Raw genomic sequence first — 20,544 nt, forward strand, 5'->3', positions numbered from 1 at the left:
AAGTCCCACATTATATATTTATAAACAATGGATGAGTATTAGAATACCCTGTCGGATCAAAAATATCGGAACATCCCTTCGTAGCAGTGAATTTGGCTATATACGTCACAATCATGGCTCATATAAAAGGAAATACATTGATTTGCAGTCATCATGGACAAACCAACAATAAAATGATCGTACTGAAGAGCTCAGTGATTTTCAACGATGCGCCTTTACAACAACTCAGTTCTAGAAATTTCTCCCCTGATGCAGCTGCCCCGATCAATTTACATGACACCTCCAGGGAGTCTAAAGACTCATCGAGAGAGAGGGTATCCACCCCAGAACTCTCCGTCTCTACCATTCAATCCACCAACTTCAACTAACCACAACTACACCGACGCCATCTACCGCCGACCACCACCACTAGTAAATCCACAGACAATCACAAACATTCATGCCCATAGCAGGATTGGAACCCGCAACCTTTTGGCTAGAGAGCGGATACTCTTACCAAAATCACAAAACAGGACCGTCGAGTGTTGAAGCGTGTGGGACGAAAAAATCGGCTATCTTCGGTTGAAACGCTTGCTCCGAGTTCCGAAATGTCTCTACAAACAAAGCCAGCACCACAAGTGTTTGTCAGGAACTGAAAAAAATAGGTTTCCATAGCTACGCAGCCGCATACCTAACATGAGCAAGAGTAACACCAAGCGTCAGGTGAAGCAGTGTAAATCTCGTCGCTGAACAGTAGAAATGTGTTCTCTGGAGTGATAAATTATATTTTCCTATCTGGAAGTCCGACAGATAAAACTGGGTTTGGCCGATGCCAGGGAACGCTACCTGCCCGAATGTGTTGTGCCCACTGTGAAGTTTGGGATGGCTGATTCAGGCTGGGATGTTAGAAGCACATAACTATGCCATAAAAGTCAGAACCACAGAATTGTGTTTCTAACTTTTATGGCAACAGTTCTGTGAAGGCCTTTTTTCCTGTATCAACACACGAACAATTCCCCCATCCACAAAATGAATACTGTATTCTCAGCCGATTTGCTTGTATGCAGGATGAAAGATCCAAGTTTCGAGGAGATAAAAACCCTGATGTCAATTGAATGGCGCAACGTCCTGTTGTTCTTCCAATTGCGATACAGAAGTAGAAATTAAATTAAAACTTACTATATAAACAAATATTATTTTCCAAAGTTAGTGGATTACAATGATTATAAAATAATCTACAGAGGAGTAAATTTTATAATTGTTATATTTTTAGACGATATTCATGAAAGGTCAAGAACATGACCATGGACAAATACTGTCTTACAGAATAATATAAGAAGAAGGATAAGGTAATTTTATTGAGAGTTATCAATAAACACACTGTATTTTATTAGGGTAAAAATATAGTTATTTATTACCATGAAATAAACATATCAAATACCTTACGTTGTCGTGTAAAGACGCCAACTCCCCCATTCCTAAAAATGGTTCCTTCTTTTGAAACAGACCTATAATTGCTCGCTGAAGGCTGGAGAGATTTAAAAAAAAAAAAAAAAAAATGTAAGCATATTTATAATACCGAAAACAGCGCTGTTTCACATTTTCAAGTGATACATAAGAATACATTTATCAATGAAACAAAAAAATACTATACTTAATTGATACTACTTGTTAACTAATCAAAATAAAGCTCATCGATATTCTCAGTTAACAAATCCTGTAGTCTTTAAATACCATAGAGACGATGCTCTGTTTATTCAAGTAAATAGTACTCCCCGCCCCCCGCTTCCCAAAAAAAATTATCTGTTCAAATGTTTTTGAAAATTAGAGCTTTAATCGCTGCTGAAACAGCCATAAAAACAAACATTTCAAAATGCATTTTATGCTCTCTTATCGCTTTTAAAAATAACGATAAGAAAACGATAAAATGGATGGCATAAAGCGTATTTAGCGATGTTTGTTTTCGTACCTTGCATGAAGTACAGATATACATATATGTACTCATACACCTGAGAGGAGAAAAAAACATATGCAGTCATGCAGTGTCTCTTTTCATGCTAATGCTTAAACTTATTTCTCTATATAAATCAAGCTATAAATGAATGGAGAGTGCTATCATGAGACACTGGCGGGAAAGCATCTGCAAGAGAGGGTCTTCAACAGTGGCGGCTTGTACATAAGCACTGCGACACTGCAGTATCCCCAAGGTAAAAAACGAAAAAAATTAAATTTTGTTTGTTTATAAATAATAACAATGCTTACGACATCATATAAATGCAATACAAGATAAATGTTTCGACATTGACTGAATAGTTAATCATTGGAATTGTTCGATTAACGCTTAACATTATGAAACAAGTGCACGGCGATCTAACGCAGTGTCGGAATTATCACGTTCGGCCACTTGCAGCCAGACTCGCCGATATTCGTTTGCACTTGTCACTGCACGTAACAAGCGAATCCGACACTGCTCGTGGTGCGTTGTCGCTACAGATAAATTGTATTCTTGCGACGTTATTTCTGTGTTCGAAACTTTTATTATTGGTGTGTGTTCGTGGTGAGGGTGAAATATTTTTAATAAAGCAATTTTTTAATATCTAAATTTACTTATTAATAAATTGGTTACTGATTAGGAAAAATTAATTATTTTTTCTTATTTTGTATATGCAGCACCCCTACTTAAAATTTTCACCGACTGCCACAGGTCTTCGATCAACTACATCCTTCTCTTCTGCACTGCATCAACAATTTTTAGAGAGGCCATAGGTGCACCGCCTCAAATTAAGATTTGCTCACAGTAAGTAACTGGGCAGGTTAATAATAATGTCTTGAACGAAAAAGAATGACTATAGAAGTGATGTGATTATGTACGAAAAGGAAAAGCTAGGAATACTAGTCAGTTTGAGAAAAGAGATCTGATCTTGAATTTTAAGCTGAGCATTGGCAAAGGTAAATGGAAAGGAACTAAAGTGTTTTTTTTTATTATTTAAGAGAGAACAACAACAACAACAACAAAAAAAAAAAACTATTTTGGAATCATTTAGAGCGATTAGATTGCCCCATTGCAGGGCCTTGTGGAGATCAGTGTTTAGTTCACTTATTGTAGATGATCTTGAAGCTGGATTTGTTTGAGCAATATAAGGTTTGTCGTATGAATGGAAAGTGCTGTCACCAGCAAAACTATGAATAAGGGTTAAGGTCAGTGAGAAGCAGGTAGTTAATGTATGTGAGGAAGATCAGTGGAAATAACAGTCACGAGGAACACTGAGTTAATGGGAACACCTTCCACCATTACGCGTAGTATATCAGAAAATGTAACGAAATATTTATATTGAAATAAAATGAATTTCTATTATAGCTTATGTAAAAGTCAAAGGATTATAATCAGCCCAAATAATTGGTTTACTGAACCAATTGGTTTGGTGAATAGCTATATGAAAATTTTATTGGTGAATAAGTGAATATTTGGTGAATAGCTATATGAAAAACCAATAGCTATATGAAAATTTTAATAGAACATCATTTATTAAACCTATTAATCAATTCATAATTAAAAATAACGAGATTAATTAGTTTCTATGAAATGCGTTCTGTGAAATATAGCTTAATCCATCTGCAATATTATATCATCGTTAATGTAATTCATTATATTCAGTTCTATACACAATAATGAATTCTTAATTCAGTATTATGGTGAACAAGCATTTTCTCCTTTTAGGTATAAAAGTTACATTTTTTGGGGGAGGGGCGGGGGTTGTTTTAGTGCATAACAAAAAATTGACCTGAACAACTGTAATGTAGTAGTAGTAGTACGTGTGAAGTAATGAAGTGTTGGACTGTAGTAGTAGTATATAGTTCATCATCATCGACATCATTTATTCATGTATGATTAGGGAAATATATACAGAAATAATTCATGTGACAAAAATTCATGGAGATAAAGTCTATTGAAAGAAGTGAGCCAAGTTTCTCTATTCTGTGCCAAGTGGTAAATGTCAGATGGCTCATGAGCCTCATCTTCAAAAAGAAGTTTGCTTATGTATTGCGAAAACTGATTTTTTGGTCTTCCTCTGTGTCCTGCAAGAGCACTAAATGTAGATAAAGGTGGATTTCTAAGTTGGTTTCCCAACCATCTCAGTTAAGTTTTTTTTTGAATTTTTTCTATTAGGATACTTTGCTAGCTTTCTTTGTGAATGACAGTATTAGGAATGTGATCTTATCATGTATATCTTAGTATTGTTCGAAGGCAGGTTGTCCCGAAGGTATTGATGATATTAACTGCTCCATGTATGGGCACAATAGTGTAAATATAGCTTGACTGGTGATTTCATACAGACGAATTTTGGTATTTGTGGTGAGTGATGAGATTGGATTTCCAGATATTATTTAGTGCTTCATGGAATTGAAGAGTTTTCTGCTTTCTTTTCACTAAGTCTGTTATAATATCGATGTAGGAACCAAGGTACTGAAAATCATTTACGTCTTCAAGAATGCGGTTATTTAGCTAATATTCTGTCTTTAGGACTTTAATTTTATTGGTGTTGACCGTCAATCCGATCAGTGCTACATTTTTACAAAAATTATCTAAGTGGTTTTGGGTAGTCTGAATGTTGGAGTTCAGTGCAACATCATCTGCAAAGCAGAGAGATTATATAATTATCATATGATAAATTTGGTTGGCGGTATCATAACAAGATTAAACTATTCAGCATGTAGCGTTAAAATAAATACACAAACATATCACTAAGTTACTTAATACATGATAATGTTATATGGCAACTATCTTTAATGGTTGTTAGTATAATAAAGCCACACCGTTCAGGTGCAATAAAACAAATCTGGTTTATTTGCAACCGTCGGTCTTTGTCCGAAAGCTTATAACATATTCTGACCATATAATAGCAAAATGATTTAAAGGAGCCTAATATTGGATATTAGTATAAGAGCCTCTCGAATTTTTGCGCAATTTTCGCGAATGGCGATAAGCTTCCCTGTGTAGTTAGAAAAATGACATACCTTTTGTTGAAAATTCTGTTTGAAAATCCGCTTAGGATATGAAGAATATTTATAAGGATTTTTCAAGTATGGGTGAGTTTGCTTCATAAACAAAAAACGGCCTCTCTCTCTCTCTCTCTCTCTCTCTCTCTCTCTCTCTCTCTCTCTCTCTCTCTCTCTCTCTCTCTTCCAGTGTAATACCAATTGCCCTGCTGAAAGTATTACCATTATTAGGTGACACTTCCAAGGAGTCCAAGGTCTCATCGTGGGATGGCATACTACAGTATTCCACTACCAACAATGCTATTATCGTCAACACACAACGCCATCTACCGCTCACCACCGCTACCGACAGTTTTTTTTGTGTTTTTTTTCTCTGTAAATCGAGTGTGTGTGTTCTCGTGACCGATTTGCCTATATGCCTGTATAAGGTGTGAAAAACCTGAATTTACAGGAGAAAAAACCCTGCTACTTCAGTATGAGATCGGCTAACTTATCTTCAATTGATAAGCAATTTCTAGATATAAAACTGTACACTTGCCGCAAGGCTTTAGGTGTTCATGTAATTTAAAATAATCCCGACCATAAGAGCGGTTAACGTTACGTAATTCATTATTATTTTATTTTATTTTTATTCCGGCAATAATATTATAAAATGGAGGTTATTACTTATCAAAATATTTGTCAAAATGTTCTTTTTTTTTATGAAATTATTATTATTTTTATTGAAATTATCTTTCATGTTTGTATTTCATGTTAACATGAAATACAAACATTAAACAGAGAAGTGAATGAGGGAATTTCTATTTATTTTTATCAGAACGCAAAAACATTAACTACAACTACTACTACTAATAATAATTATTATTATTATAATTTATTAAATCACAAGAAAATTGAAACAAGTTATTTTAAACTGTGTTTCCAAGCTAAAGTTTTAGGCCCTGAATTATCATCAGATAATATCTTTGTCGCACATTTACAGAAGTTGTTCAATGACAGATCAATTCATTTTCACGCCTCATGTTTTCTTTGTAGGATTTCTGTTCCTGTTACAGAAAGGGGTGTTATATACCTCCATTACCCCCCCCCTCCCCAGAACTTCATTAACTCTCACCATGTCACTTTTAATACTGATGCTTTGTATCTAATAACAACGACATTTTAATTACTAGTATGTGAGAAAAATTTTATATAGTTTAAACTATTTTTACACTTTAGTTTTAATACTTGAAATTTGGATTGAATAATACGTAATTCGATTAGTGGCTGTTTAGGACTATTTTTGATGTAAACTTGCTTGTATAACTTTTTGGGAACTCGCAAAAAGGTTCAAATCTAGTCGTCAATTAAAACTTTTTTTTATTTTTAGTCTGACTCCTACTGACGAAGGGTTGTAAACCTAGTAAATCTATAGTACTTTCATACTGTAGGTAGACCAAGTATTTTTCTTTCGATTTTTATTAATTTTTATTTTTATTTATTTATTTATTTTTGTATTTTTATTCATTTTCACATAATCTGGAACCTACTCTAGAGACTAAACAGTGAACATTTTCAAGCCACATGCCTCCAATAACGGGAAGGCGATCGGGCATCATCTTGTTTCTAGGTTTTTCATCGTATTCCCGAGCTAGCCAATTTTGGGGTCGACAAAAGTAAGTTCGGTTTTTTAACCTCCTTCCCCTCTCAAAAATCAGGTTTTAACACCATAACTAAAAAAAAAAAAAGGATCACATCACTAAAGTTGTTTTAGACTAAAAACATTTAGGATTAGAAACATGAGATCGTTGAAGTTGTCTGAGCGACACTCATCACCTGTAAGCCCATAAACCTTCAGTAGACATGATATCAACTACTGATAATGACGAAGGATGAAGAATCAATTTTATAAGACCTCGGAGTCATAAAATTGATTTTGATAATAATAGGGCAAATTGCTATGTCTGTCAATACGACTGTTCTCTGAATGGTTTTATCTGTTTTTCAGAAGGGGAAAAACTGAGTTTCAGAGAAGCAAAAAATTCTTACACCTCCGTATTCACCGGGCTAAATTCGCTTTCATTTGAAGAATGAAAATTCATTCAATCCTGTATGCGAGATTCGAACCCAGGATTTTATATGGCCAAATGCATCTGCTCTACAAAGGTGCTATTATTATTATTATTATTATTATTATTATTATTATTATTATTATTATTATTATTATTATTATTATTATTATTATTATTATTATTATTATTCGGTTTCTTCCTGGGAAACCATAAATTGGTTTCCCAGGAAGAACAGAAAACAAGGTTCGCCACGACCGGCACCAGTCATAGTTCGTCTGACAAGCAAGGCTACAAAAGACAATCTCATAAAAGCCAGCAGACTGAAAAAAACAGTAGTCAAGGATTTAAATGCATCGCAAGACAATACGCCAATCTTTCTATCTGAATATTTAACACCTTTCAATCAGAATCTTTTGCACCAAGCAAGAAAGGAAAAAACGGAAAAAAAGTATCAATTTTTATGGATCAAAGACGGCAAAATATTCTTGAGAAAGTCACAGACTTCAAAGTCTATACAAATAAAAAGCTCGGAAGATATAGACAGGTTGCCAGAGTGAAACAAAAGACTCTAACTTAGTTCAATAAGAAGATCTCAACACAACAAAAATGAATGTGAACCATCAGATAGATGTAATTACACCAGAATACATCAGTAATTGTACTTTCGAATCTCTTGATGCATGGAAACAAAACACAGTACAAGCGAGAGGTCTCTCAATCTTGCATATTAACATCAGAAGCATCTGAAAACATTGGTTATTATTACAGGCTTATCTGAGGAATTACACTGATATTATTGATATATTAATTCTTACAGAAGTATCCATAACTAATGACGAAGTGACTGCTTTCCAAATTCCAGGCTTCCAACAACATATATCATGCCGCCAAACAAGAAGAGGGGGTGGAATACTAATATTTATGAAACAAAAATTAATAGCAAAAGAAATGGCCTATCAGTTTGAGCATGCTGAAATCCTCTGCCTCGAAATCATTAATACCACGAATACACAGCATCCCATAATACTAAATGCTATTTACAGGCCACCAAACCTAAACATGGTAAAATTCTTACACGAACTCAATTGCTGGCTTTCAAGCCAAGAAATATGCTCAACCGAACACCTAATGATAATTGGCGACATAAACATAAATATCGCAAATGAAAACCAGAACAACTCTGTACAATACCTAGACACACTATCCATGTACAATCTAATACCAACAATAACATCATGTACTAGAGAAGAAATATTCGGAAATATTATCACTGTCTCCTGTTTAGACCATATAAACGTCCGAGCATCACCAAATAGTTACACTGCATCAGTCATAAAGTGCAAAGTAGCAGACCATTACTTCACCGCTCTAAACCTGCACACCAAGACAATACCCATGCAATGTCCCACAGAAGAAAAACGACAGAAAACAATAACAGACGAAGAAATAGTCAACCACGAAATAAGAAAAACAGACTGGGAACACCTGGCATCAGATTCAGCAGATATCTTATACAACAACATTAAACTCACACTGGAGGAAATATATAAGAAAGCTACAAAGAAAGTCCGAATTCGATCAAAAACAACACAAAATCCTTGGATAACACAAAACTTAATCCTAGAAATACACAGAAAGGACGCTTTATGGAAAGAATTAAAGCGATATCCAAATAACACAACCTTAAAAACTGAATATAAGATAACAAGGAATCGCCTTACAACACAAATCAGAAATGCAAAAAGAAGCTACTACAGAGACAAACTAACCTCCGCACAAAACAACATGAAACAAACCTGGCATCTGATTAATGAGATGCTAGATTCTGTTCCCAAAACCACTGCCTCCGAAACCATAAAACACAGCTTCATGAAAGACGCAAAACCTATCCAACAACTAGCAAATGACTTTAACCAATACTTTGCAGACTCCATCCAAGAACTTCACAGAAATATTCCCCCAATCACAAAACGAGACCCTCCACTTGGACCGCGATCAAAACAGACATTATGGTTCCCAACCATAAAAGAAGCAGAACTTCTCTCAGCAATACATCAAATCAAACCAAACAAATCAAACCATAAAAGAAGCAGAACTTCTCTCAGCAATACATCAAATCAAACCAAACAAAGGCCCAGGAATAGATGGTATCAGACCAAAAGATATAAAGCAACATGCAACTAGTTTAAGTCCAATCCTACTAAAACTAATAAATAAAATATTTAAAACAGGACAGATACCAAGTATGCTAAAGACCGCCATAATTACACCCATATACAAACAAGGAAAAAGAAATTTAATCAGCAATTACAGACCCATAGCAACAATACCAATTATCAATCAAATTATGGAGCGGATCATACTGAAGAAACTCACACCATACACTGAGATCTTTCATATTATCCCCAAAACACAATATGGTTTTCAGAAAAATAAGGGAACAACATCTCTCTTGGAAGACTTTACAGACGTAATTAATACCGCCTTAGACAAAAACAAAACAGCCGTGGTAGTCTTTATAGATCTAACCAAAGCATTCGATACACTTACACATCAAACCTTGTTAGAAAAGCTGAGGCATGTTGGAATAGACGGGCCTCTTCACAGGTGGTTTACAAACTACCTCCAAAATAGAAAGCATATCACACGTATCGGATCAAACCGAAGCAGAGAGCTATCAGTAACCTGTGGAGTGCCACAGGGAGCTGTACTTTCCCCAACTCTATTCAACATTTACACTCACGATATTAATCAGTTACCACTCAAAGGTAAGATATTCCAGTACGCAGACGATACAGCAATAATATCCATCCATAATAACGCAAGCATAGCCCAAACAAATATGCAACATGATATAAATCTGATCATAGACTGGCTCACGAAAAACTCCATACACCTAAACTCAGAAAAGACAAAATTAATGATATTCAGAAATCCACTGACTCGACCAGTTGATAACAAATATATAACTATCCAACATCCACTTTCCAACACAAAAAACACACAGAACAGCAAAACCACCACAATCACTCAGGTTGAAACAATACGATACCTTGGAATTTACCTCGATGCAGATATGAACTGGAATAGCCATATAAAACATATACACAACAAACTCCGAACAATAAGTGGCAAACTACAGATTAAAAGACATAGTTCCCATACGCCTAAAAACACTAATATACAAAGCACTATGCCAAAATATAATGCTAAGATACGCTATAACAACGTATGCTTTCTGTGCACCCTACAAATTAAATAGATTAATGTCGCTACAGTACAAAATGACAAAACTGATCTTTTGGGAACAAAGAGAAAATCACGACCTTATAAACATTGCAATGGCAGAACACAAAATACTGACAGCAAAACATTTAAGTCACTATGCAGCCTTGCTAAAACATTATTTCGATGCCAACTACAGGACAGTTAGAAATATATACCGTATAACAAGACCTCAGACTACTAATTATATCACATATAAATACAATAATCACTACGGAAAGGCCACGCAAAACTTCTACATCCCAGACATGATAAACAAATTACCTTTTGAATACAGAAACCTTACAAACTACAATAGCCTGAAAAGAGCTCTAAGGACATACTACGAACAAGAAACACTCACCCAAAATACCATACAAACTTAATGAAACACAATATATTCGCTCAGGCTTCCAGTTCAGCGACGCATCACTACATTCCAATTTATTGTGTGAGTGGGGGGGGGGGGATTGCGCGCGCGTGTGTGTGCGTGCGTGCGTGTGCGTGTGAGTGCGCGTGCACGAATTTCTCAATCATAGATTCCGTAGCATCCTAACACAGCAAAAAAAAAAAAACATAATAACCAACTGGTGTCATCCTCAGATAAGCTTACATTTAAGCTTCGAGGATGAAAGGAAAAAAAAAAATTAGTTCTCATCCAAGATGTATCATATGTAACCAAATGCATGTAATGTACGTATCACAAGAAAACCAATGTACGTAATGTAAATATCACATGTAAACAAATGTAAGTAATGTATCATATGTAAACAAATGAATGTAATGTATATAATAATTGTAACAAATGTATGCAATGTAAAAAAAAAAAAAATTATTTTAAAAGTAAATCATGAGTTTACACCGTATGTTTGTGAAAATAAGGACACATAATATTCAGATTGCATATGTGTAAATACTGTTGTATAATCACACCTTTTCAAACTTGAAAAAAAAAAAAATAGTAAACCACAACATGTAATATTATACAACTTATGTAACTCTGAACAATATAATTGTAAATTATTATTATGATTGTTATATAAAAAAAAAACTGTTATCATCATTACTATTTAAATCTCATTATATGTAGCACAAAGTGCTGAACCTTGTAAAATAATATACTGAATAGATGATCATTGTACATATGTAAATATTTGAAAGAACAATAATAAAAAAAATTATTATTATTATTATTATTATTATTATTCGTGATACCTCCAAGGAGTCCAAAGACTCATCGCGGGAGGACACCTACTATACAACACTCCATCTCCTCTACTACCAATCACCTACATCAACGCCATCTGCTGCCCACAACCACCATCACCACAGCTAGTATTTTTTTGTCTGTAAATTGCGTGTGTATTCTAAAGGGCCGATTTGTCTGTATGCCGGATGAAAAACCCGAGTTTCCGGGAGAAAAAAACCATGCTATAATTATAATTATAATTATCTTATCCATTGAAATAGTAAAAGAATGAAGCAAACTTAGGATTTAGCTAGTTAAGACAAGCCAAAAACATATTCCTCTACGCTGTAATTAATATACTGCACATCCTTTTTTGAAACAGATACAGGGGGGAGGAAAGGGGGGACTTCAGACCTGATGAATATTATTAAAATATTTTGTGAAGTTAGGTATCTTTGCTAAGTATTTTTAACAATGCAGAAAAATCGAACTGAATAGAAGTTTCGAAAACGGAATACCATACACCTCATCTTTCAGGGAAGGAAGGTTATTTAGGAAATAACTCAGACTGTTATGATTATTTGATTATTCTATATTATAATCATAAATTGTTATTCGGTATCCAGAATTGCTAGAGTATTTCTGCTTTATGAGAATGCGATCATAAATTAATTTTTGTAAACAAACAATGCTTCAATAATCATTTTATATTAAATCTTGAAATTAAATCTTTATATTAAATCATATTATAATTTAATCTTGAGTTTCAACTGAAACTCAAGATTAAATTTTTAAAGCTCTCACTATATATGACTTCCGAAATTATTGGGCGTATCAAAAAGTTCCAAGACTGTTTTTCCGAAGGGGGGGGGGGGTTAAAAAGAACAACAATACAAATTAGTTCTCTTTCTGAGCACCTACACTTTTTTAGAATTTTTTTTTTTTCAAAATATAAAAATTTTGAAAAATTGATATGTGGATATAATTCATCCAAATGAATTAAGAATGTCTAAATAGTAATACCATGGAGAAATGAAATAAAAGCAATTTATTTCTTTATTTAATTTTTAATCTAAAAAGGTAAAATGCAAACTTTTAGTATCATTTTCAACAAATTTCCTTACTTTTCTAATCATTCGTTAAATGGATGTCCATAGTTCTTCATAGCGTCTGATACGTACACCTTTGATTATGTCATCGTGTGAACTTTGTGTTAAATTTCAGTTTTGGAATCTGCAGCTGACGAATGAGATCGAAAATTGTCGCGATGTAAAAGAACAACTTTTGCGAAATTTTCCGCATTTATTTTTCAGTTTTCTATTTTAGAGTTTTCTTTTTTTGCGATTTTAGTTTCTCTTTTGAACCTTGTCACTCCATTCTTATACTTTCGCCATATGCATCACATGTGCACGAGCCAACTAGGCCAACATGTTTAGACTTGTTTATTTACACATGAATAGGTTGGCGTTCTAACATGCTACACAAGAATGGGCTGTTTTAATTTTTTCTAATAAACAAATAAAGATCTTGCATCCTGAAAAATTCGCAAGAATACCACTCTGCATAAATTGTAGGATCAACCAACCATGATTGGGATCAGTGCTACCAAAAGGTTTTATGGACCAGATTTCTTTGAAATAGCTCAGTTAGTTTCGAAGAAGCACTTTTGGAGGGGCGGGAAAAAAACAGTTCGAATGCTGTTTAGACGTAGAGAATTTTTATCACGGCTCTTCAAGTGAAAAAGTGTGATAAAGGTTCTCGTACGAAGATGAAATTATTTTTGCTACAGGAAACTAATCATTATATATCAAGATGGATGCACAGTGTACATTTTCTGGAATATTTAATTAAATAACACAAACAAGTCTCCATCTTAATACCTTCTAAATTTGTCATATCTCTTATCTCAATCCCCTATTTTAGATTTTTCTTATTGGAGTGAATTAATTTTTCAGGATAAGACTTTTGGTGACTTGAAATGCCACTATAGTTACAGCATCCTGCTAAGTAGCAATGTACTAAGCGTATTCTTACATGGAATAAGAAGTTATTTTAAAAATGTGCAGCGATGAAAATTATTCGAGAGATGCCTCTGTTATTGGCTTCTGTCTTACGCTGAAAGAGTACAATTTAATTACATTTAAAATCCGATTTTTTTTTTTTTTTGGTTCGTTGCAACTTAACTTAATACTGAAAATAAATAAAAATAATGAGGTTATTATGTTCAAATCTAATTCTTGATCTAGCTTGTGATTTGGCAATATTGCCTACTATATCATACATTCTTACACACACTGTAATGTGTATAATTGTGATATAATGATCAGAAATCACGTGCAAAAAATTTTTTTCTATTGATTATTATTAACAAATGTTTAACTTACTTCATGAAGTCTTCATTCTTTCTCATATCGCGTCTCTTTAAAGCAGGGGAGGGTTCCAACTTAACTTCTCCATGTTCTGGAACGTCTTGCAGTGAGCTAGTACTTCTTCCAAAAGCAGGTACAGCCAATGAACCAAGAGAATAGACTGATTGGGGAAGATTAACAGGTTTCGAAGAAAAACGGTGAGAATTTCTTTTGCTACTCATTTTGATTGAACAATATCCAGTTTAGGATCGAATAATGTTCACCGCTTTGTCTGTTCGAATGCTATCACTGCCTTATGCTTGAGCATGATTTTATGACCTCCAAAGTCTACCACATGACCTGAAGATAAGAAGCATCCGGATAGCGCAAGCCCACAGATAACATCGTACATTTAGTCTTATAATGCACTTTATATAGTGTGGAGCCTTGTTTATAGACTTTTACTGCTTTTATACAGACGGAAACTGTAATACAAGACAGCTGTCAAGTTATCAGATACTTAACACGCTGCCACACGTGGGAATACAAAAAAAGAAAATAACACAAACATATGTAACCTTTTCTGATATTAAAGATTCGTACGCAGCAAACTTTTATCGCGATCCTTATATAATACAGTGCGAATGGTAGATTTCCTCGTTTGATGTTTATTTATTGGAATAAATAAATAATAAATTAACGATTAATATAATAGTTGGTAATTGTAATTTTAATAACCATTCTTTATAGTAATGAATTAATATTAACTGGTATTAATATTATCTGGTATTAACTGAAAATTTTATTAAAATATTCCCATGTACATTAACATACGGTATCATGTGATTTTTTATTATATTAAAATATTAAGTACGGTGGATTAATAGCAAATTATGCGTTTAACTTTTAATATCTCACGATATGTTTCAGGCGACATAATATTTTCTTAATCCCATTAAAGTAATATCTGATTAATTTTTTCATTTAGAAAATTTGGTCAGCGATTCTGAAGGGAAAAAAATAATTTTTTCAATCTTTGTTATTATTATTATTAATTTCGAGATATTTTGAAATGGAAAGAAGCCTCCGTATCGCAATTGGAAGAACGACGAACATTGCTCCCTTCGATTGGAAAAGAGCGTTCGATTCTCGTCTTGACGAGAGGCATCTTTATATGGGCTTTTTCAACTGAGGTAAATTAGCCGATCTCCTACGGAGGTGACAGGGGTTTTCTCCCGAGGCCCCTGGTGCGGATTCCATCTGCACCCGGGGGATACAAACTAAGGCCACCGAACAATGGAGGGATGAAAGTGTTTCGTAGCTTGATTACAAGAATATGGGAGATAGAATGCCAAGAGGCTGGAAGAAGTCGGTTTTCATACCTTTGTATAAGAACGGAGATAAGAAAGATTTCAAGAATTATAGAACTATTGGTTTAGTCTCTTTTTATTTTTAGTTTAGTCTCTCATGCAAGCAAGATTTATTTTATTAAAGATCATTTTAAATAGGATTGAGGCCAAAGTTGAGACAGTGACTGCCTGAGGAACAATCATGATTTAGGAAAGGTACCAGAGATCCGATCCTTTACGTAAGACAGATCATAGAAAAGTACTTACACTCTCTATGGTAATGTGTTTCATAGATTACTCTAAAGCTTTTGACTGTGTTCAGCATGTGAAATTGTGAGAAGTAAAGAAAATAATAATGGGTTTCCTCAATACACTATCAGGTTGATTCAGTAGCATAGCTTTTGCCGCCTGGGGCGGTCCCTGAGTTTGCCGCTCCTCTCAATACACACGAAAAATACTACAAAAAGTCAAATCGACATTTAGGGAAATAAATTAAAACACTATGTTTATTTTTGAAGTAAAACTTTAATCCCAACATTCTGAAATGTTATTTTTCTGTTAGCAAAATCGTCGATGATATTGACGAAGTCTATTTCATAGTAATGTAGGTAATTCTTAACAATTTTATTTAGAAAAACTCCTCTTACAACTAGCAACACTTACAGCAATTGTGAGAAAAATTCGCAGTAGTATTGCAATATTTGGAACTGAGTACTCGAGACAATATTTTAGAATAACTTCAAAAATGTACAAAGTGCTGTCCGGGCGGACCTCCTCCTCCTCCCTCCCCTAGATACGACACTGGGTTGAGAGCTAACTTGTACAATGAGCAAGAAGCCACGGTAAGAACAGGTGTTGGATTAATTGGTTGGCTTTAGGTTGGAAAGGGAGTTAGGCAAGGATACCTACTTTCTCCTCACCTGTTTAGTATCTATCCTGATCAGTACCGTCGGCAGGGTACTGATCAGGATAGATAGCATAGAGGCAGTCTGCCTCATGGCGCGGCTTAATAAGGGCGCTCGTTCGGCCATATTGCTGTAGGAGTCGCTATTCTAACAATTCCTGTTAGCGTAGCAAATGCGGAAAGAAGTTTTTCCAAGCTTAAACTGATTAAAAATTATTTGCGAACAGCAATGACCCAAGAAAGATTGGTTGGTCTATCAAGTATATCGATAGGTAATTTAAATTTAGAAGAGCTTATAAACAGTTTTATTGTGGGATATCCCCGTAGATCAAACATTTAATTAATATTATTATGTAATTGTTTCGCCTTAATGTTTCTCTTGTAATAAAAGCAAAATAGCAATTGTAAATTTTCTTATATTTTTGTCTTATAATCCATCAGGGACGATATTTAATTGTTTGCCTCAGAGTGGGATCTAATCTGGCGACGACCCTGATCCTGATTGCATCATGCATGTAGCACTGGATCAGCTTAACCTTGCGGAGGTCGTGGTCGAAAAAATTGCAGCGTAGGTAGCGTGTATCTGAGAGATACATTCGTTACTAGTATGTGCTAAAATGCGATAAAACTTAAAAAAAAACTACAAATATAATACATGATGGTTTATTTATTTTCAGTTACAATCTAGAAATTATTAAACAAAGAAACAAAGAAAAAAAACAACAACTAAACCAATACTATACTGACATCGGAGTTCGCGGTATCTCTCAGATACAATTTACTGTACTATCAAATATCACTTTCACTTTCGCATACGACTCTATCATTCTCATCATCGGATTCGAGTAACAAAATCGATGAATCTCTTCAACATCTGATTGATTATCCAATCGATATATTTTTCCAGACATTTTCAACAGTAAAAAAAAAAAACTAAACCAATACTATACTGACATCGAAGGTCGCGGTATCTCTCAGATACAATTTACTATCACACACCTTTACATAACACGTGTTAAACCAAAACTAACCGCATAAACAGTGTGGAATATCACTCATAATATATGCATGCGCAGCTACTCATGACCTCCAAGCTATACACTGGATATGTGTAAGAATATTTATATTAAACAATTTGTTTGTATCCGTCAGCTCAGCAGCGACCTCCGCAGGTTAAGAGAGGAATTAGGGTAGGTAGTAGATTGATCAGTAATCTAAGGTACTCTGATGATACAGTACTCCTTTGTAATGACAAAGAAGGAATAGGAGAAATTCTTGACAAAGTTAACGAGATCAGTAAGAACAGACGACTTCAGCTCAATCCTAGCAAGACAAAAATTATGGTTCTCAAAAGAAATACAGACTGGGAAGCTCCTGAGAAACAATTTTGCCTTAATAGAGAAAGAATATCAGCAAGTTCGAGTACCTGGGATCCATTATTAATGTGAAGAACTGCTGTTCAGACGACATCAGAAGTAGTTTAGAAATGGCTGAAACAACAGTCAGAGTCTTGTCTAAAATCTTGATTTATCACCACAGGAACAAAGTTGAGGATTTTGAAGTAGCTGATTTTCCAACAGCGACTTATGGATGTGAAACTTGGAACTAAAAGAAGTCTGCTAGGAAAAGGATAGCTGCTTTTGTGGTGTTGTGTTACAGAAGGCTGTTGATGATATTGTATTCTGATAGGTGAACAAGCGGATGGGCAGGACTGTCGCCAGATTAGATCGCGCCCTGAGGCAAACAATTAAATATCACCCCTGATGGATTATGAGACAAAAATATAAGAAAATCTGCAATTGCTATTTTGTTTTTACTACAAGGGAAACATTAATACAAAACGATTATACAATAATATTAATTAAATGTTTGATCTACGGGGATATCGCACAATAAAACTGTTCATAAGCTCTTTAAATTTAAATTATAAGCTATGTCCTCCTCTATCGATATAATTGCTAGACCAACCAATCTTTCTTGGGTCATTGCTGTTCGCAAATAATTTTTAATCAGTTTAAGCTTGGAAAAATGTCTTTCCGCACTTGCTACGCTAATAGGAATTGTTAGCGTAGCGACGGCCCCTACAGCAATATGGCTGAACAAGCGCTCTTATTAAGCCGCGCCGTGAGGCAGGCTTCCTCTATGCTACACCCTGTCTACGGTACTGCTTATCGCCCACTTTATGAAGCGGAACAATTTCTCCTCTTTCCATTCCTTTGGAACTTGGGAAAATCTAAGAGTCATGTTAAAGAGGTAAACTAAACCTGTTGTTTACTCCTTGAAACATTTCCTCAAGACACAAGGTTATATGTAAAGTCCTACATCCTGATTGACATCGAGTTTACTTAATTCCTCACATATACCTCCAATTCACTCACCATTAGTGTTTCTCCTTCCTCACCAGTGACCTCGAGTTTTGCAGAATGTTATTTTTTCACGAGAATGAAATACCTTTTTGAAATGTTCATTTAACATCTCTACTATATCCAGTGGTGAGTTATGAAAATTTTAACAAAGGGCTCGCATAGTCGAGCAAAAAAAAAAAAAAAAAGAAAAAAAAGAGCCTAACTTAGCCCTTATAATACTTATATTGTGACTTTGTAGAGCTTCTGACAGATATAATAATTCCTGTAGGAAATATTATATCTGTCAATCATTAATGCTAGATCTTTTAAAAATTCCAAATTAAGAAGTCGGTTTAAAAAGCCCTCATATTTATCGTTCGATGCAAAATGCTTGCATAAAGCTCGGTAGTTTCTCCACAAAGCAAAGCCGTTCGTAAACTGCAAGCTGCCCATCGTTGTCTAAACTCAAGGCCGATCTTTAAAATTTCGATACCAAGGTCTTTTGAAATCGCATTTAATTCTCGTTGATTTTTTGGTGATTGATGATAAAAAGCATATAATTTATCCATAAATATTTCAAAATGATTTATTTCTTTAATATTTTTTTTTCGAATCGTCTAATGCTAAGTGTAAACGATGAGTGCAATGCCAAATCACAACATTGGGAAATATTTGTAGAAGTTTGATTGCAACACCTGATTTCTTTCCTAACTCCATCAGAACAAAATGCAATAAAATGATTTTTATATAGTTATCAGAAAATCCATATGAATTTAAAGTAGTATGTATACATTCCACGGTGGTATTTTCTAGTTCTACAAAATTATTAAACAAGAAGAACAAGGGGCTCGCAAATTTGAGAAAAATTTAACAAAGGACTCGCGCGAGCCCCTTATAGCTCACCACTGACTATATCTGCCTCAGTGGTTATCATTCATTGCAACCAGTATAGCTAGTTAACGATCCTTCATGTCGAAAAACAAAAAATTTCCACACATATCGTCACTCCACATGGCTTATAATTCATTTTTCGGTGAACTATATTTTCAATGAATTGTGATTTTTCGATGAATTGTCTTTCGATCAATTGCGTTTCGATAAATTGTGTTTTCGATTAACTGCTGATCGGTGAATTGCTGTTCGAGGAACTGCCTTTCAACGAATTGCTTTTTCAATTAACTGTTGTTCGAAGAACTGATTTTCGATGAATCGTTTATTCAACAATTTTTTTTCTTCTATAAATTGCCGTTCGGTAAATTGTCATTCGTTAAATTGTCTTCCGATAAATTGTTTTCGGTGAACTATTCGGTTACCGAGAGAGAGAGAGAGACTGCAGTCGGTACTTACGCATTGTAGAGAAGCTCCTTAAAATGATTATTCCTTACAAAACTCGAATTCAGGTGTGCTAACGTGATTTATATGTTCCATGTGTTAGGGAATCGCTCTTAATTTATATCACCGATAATTTAATAGCAATCATTACTTATAAATGATTAGCAAAAAAAAATAAATTCTCCAAATCCTTTTTTCGTTTTCCAAAAGGGGGTACTCGGAACTCTTATAGCCTTAATTAATTTATGCAATCAGTGGGCAGCTAGTTTCCACCCTTAGCTCTCACCAGTTGTGACAGCTATGAAATCGTGTGTATGGTTGAAGAGTACTTAAACCCGAACTCATCGTAATATAAAACACGATGATTGAATTTTCTGATGTTGGTGACAGGAATCGAACCTATAACGATTTTTCTTCTAGCAGTCTTTCATTATGATGCCAACAATTTAGCTATGATTGATAATGATCAGTATACTCGTTTAGGTAGGTGTATGTTTACTATTCGGAATAAAATACAACCAGTCTGATAGCGAGAGAGAGAGAGAGAGAGAGAGAGAGAGAAATTATCTTTCTAATGAAATCCAATAAAAATACACTGACGCATTTGCATTCACAAAAGAGAATATGCGGAAACGTTACTCTTTTAGCACTACTTCTTGAAAATCTTTAGCAGCACGTCCGAACTTTAGTCATTAATGAATGATATATGAGATATGGACTATGGGTGATTTGATATTTCTAATCATTGATTCAAAATCAACATACCATAAACTGAACATTTAGCA

At 34.5% G+C, this 20,544-nt stretch overlaps 1 protein-coding gene across 1 annotated transcript in view; it reads right to left on the reverse strand.

Moving 5' to 3' along the window:
* Window positions 1–14,194, reverse strand: part of LOC150110059 (proline-rich protein 5-like) — a 44,835-nt gene extending 30,641 nt beyond the window's left edge. Inside the window, exons 1-2 of the mRNA XM_090390975.1 lie at window positions 13,866–14,194; window positions 1,421–1,507 (exon numbers count right to left, since the gene is read on the reverse strand). Coding sequence (XP_090247101.1) covers window positions 1,421–1,507; window positions 13,866–14,071 — 293 coding nt within the window. The 5' untranslated portion in view covers window positions 14,072–14,194. The remainder of the gene's footprint in view (window positions 1–1,420; window positions 1,508–13,865) is intronic.
* Between the last annotated feature and the right edge of the window lie 6,350 nt (window positions 14,195–20,544).

The sequence above is a fragment of the Typopeltis vanoorti genome, chromosome 1 (assembly GCF_054136105.1).
Source record: "Typopeltis vanoorti isolate ZY-2024b chromosome 1, IOZ_Tvanoo_1.0, whole genome shotgun sequence".
Lineage (NCBI taxonomy): Eukaryota > Metazoa > Arthropoda > Arachnida > Uropygi > Thelyphonidae > Typopeltis > Typopeltis vanoorti.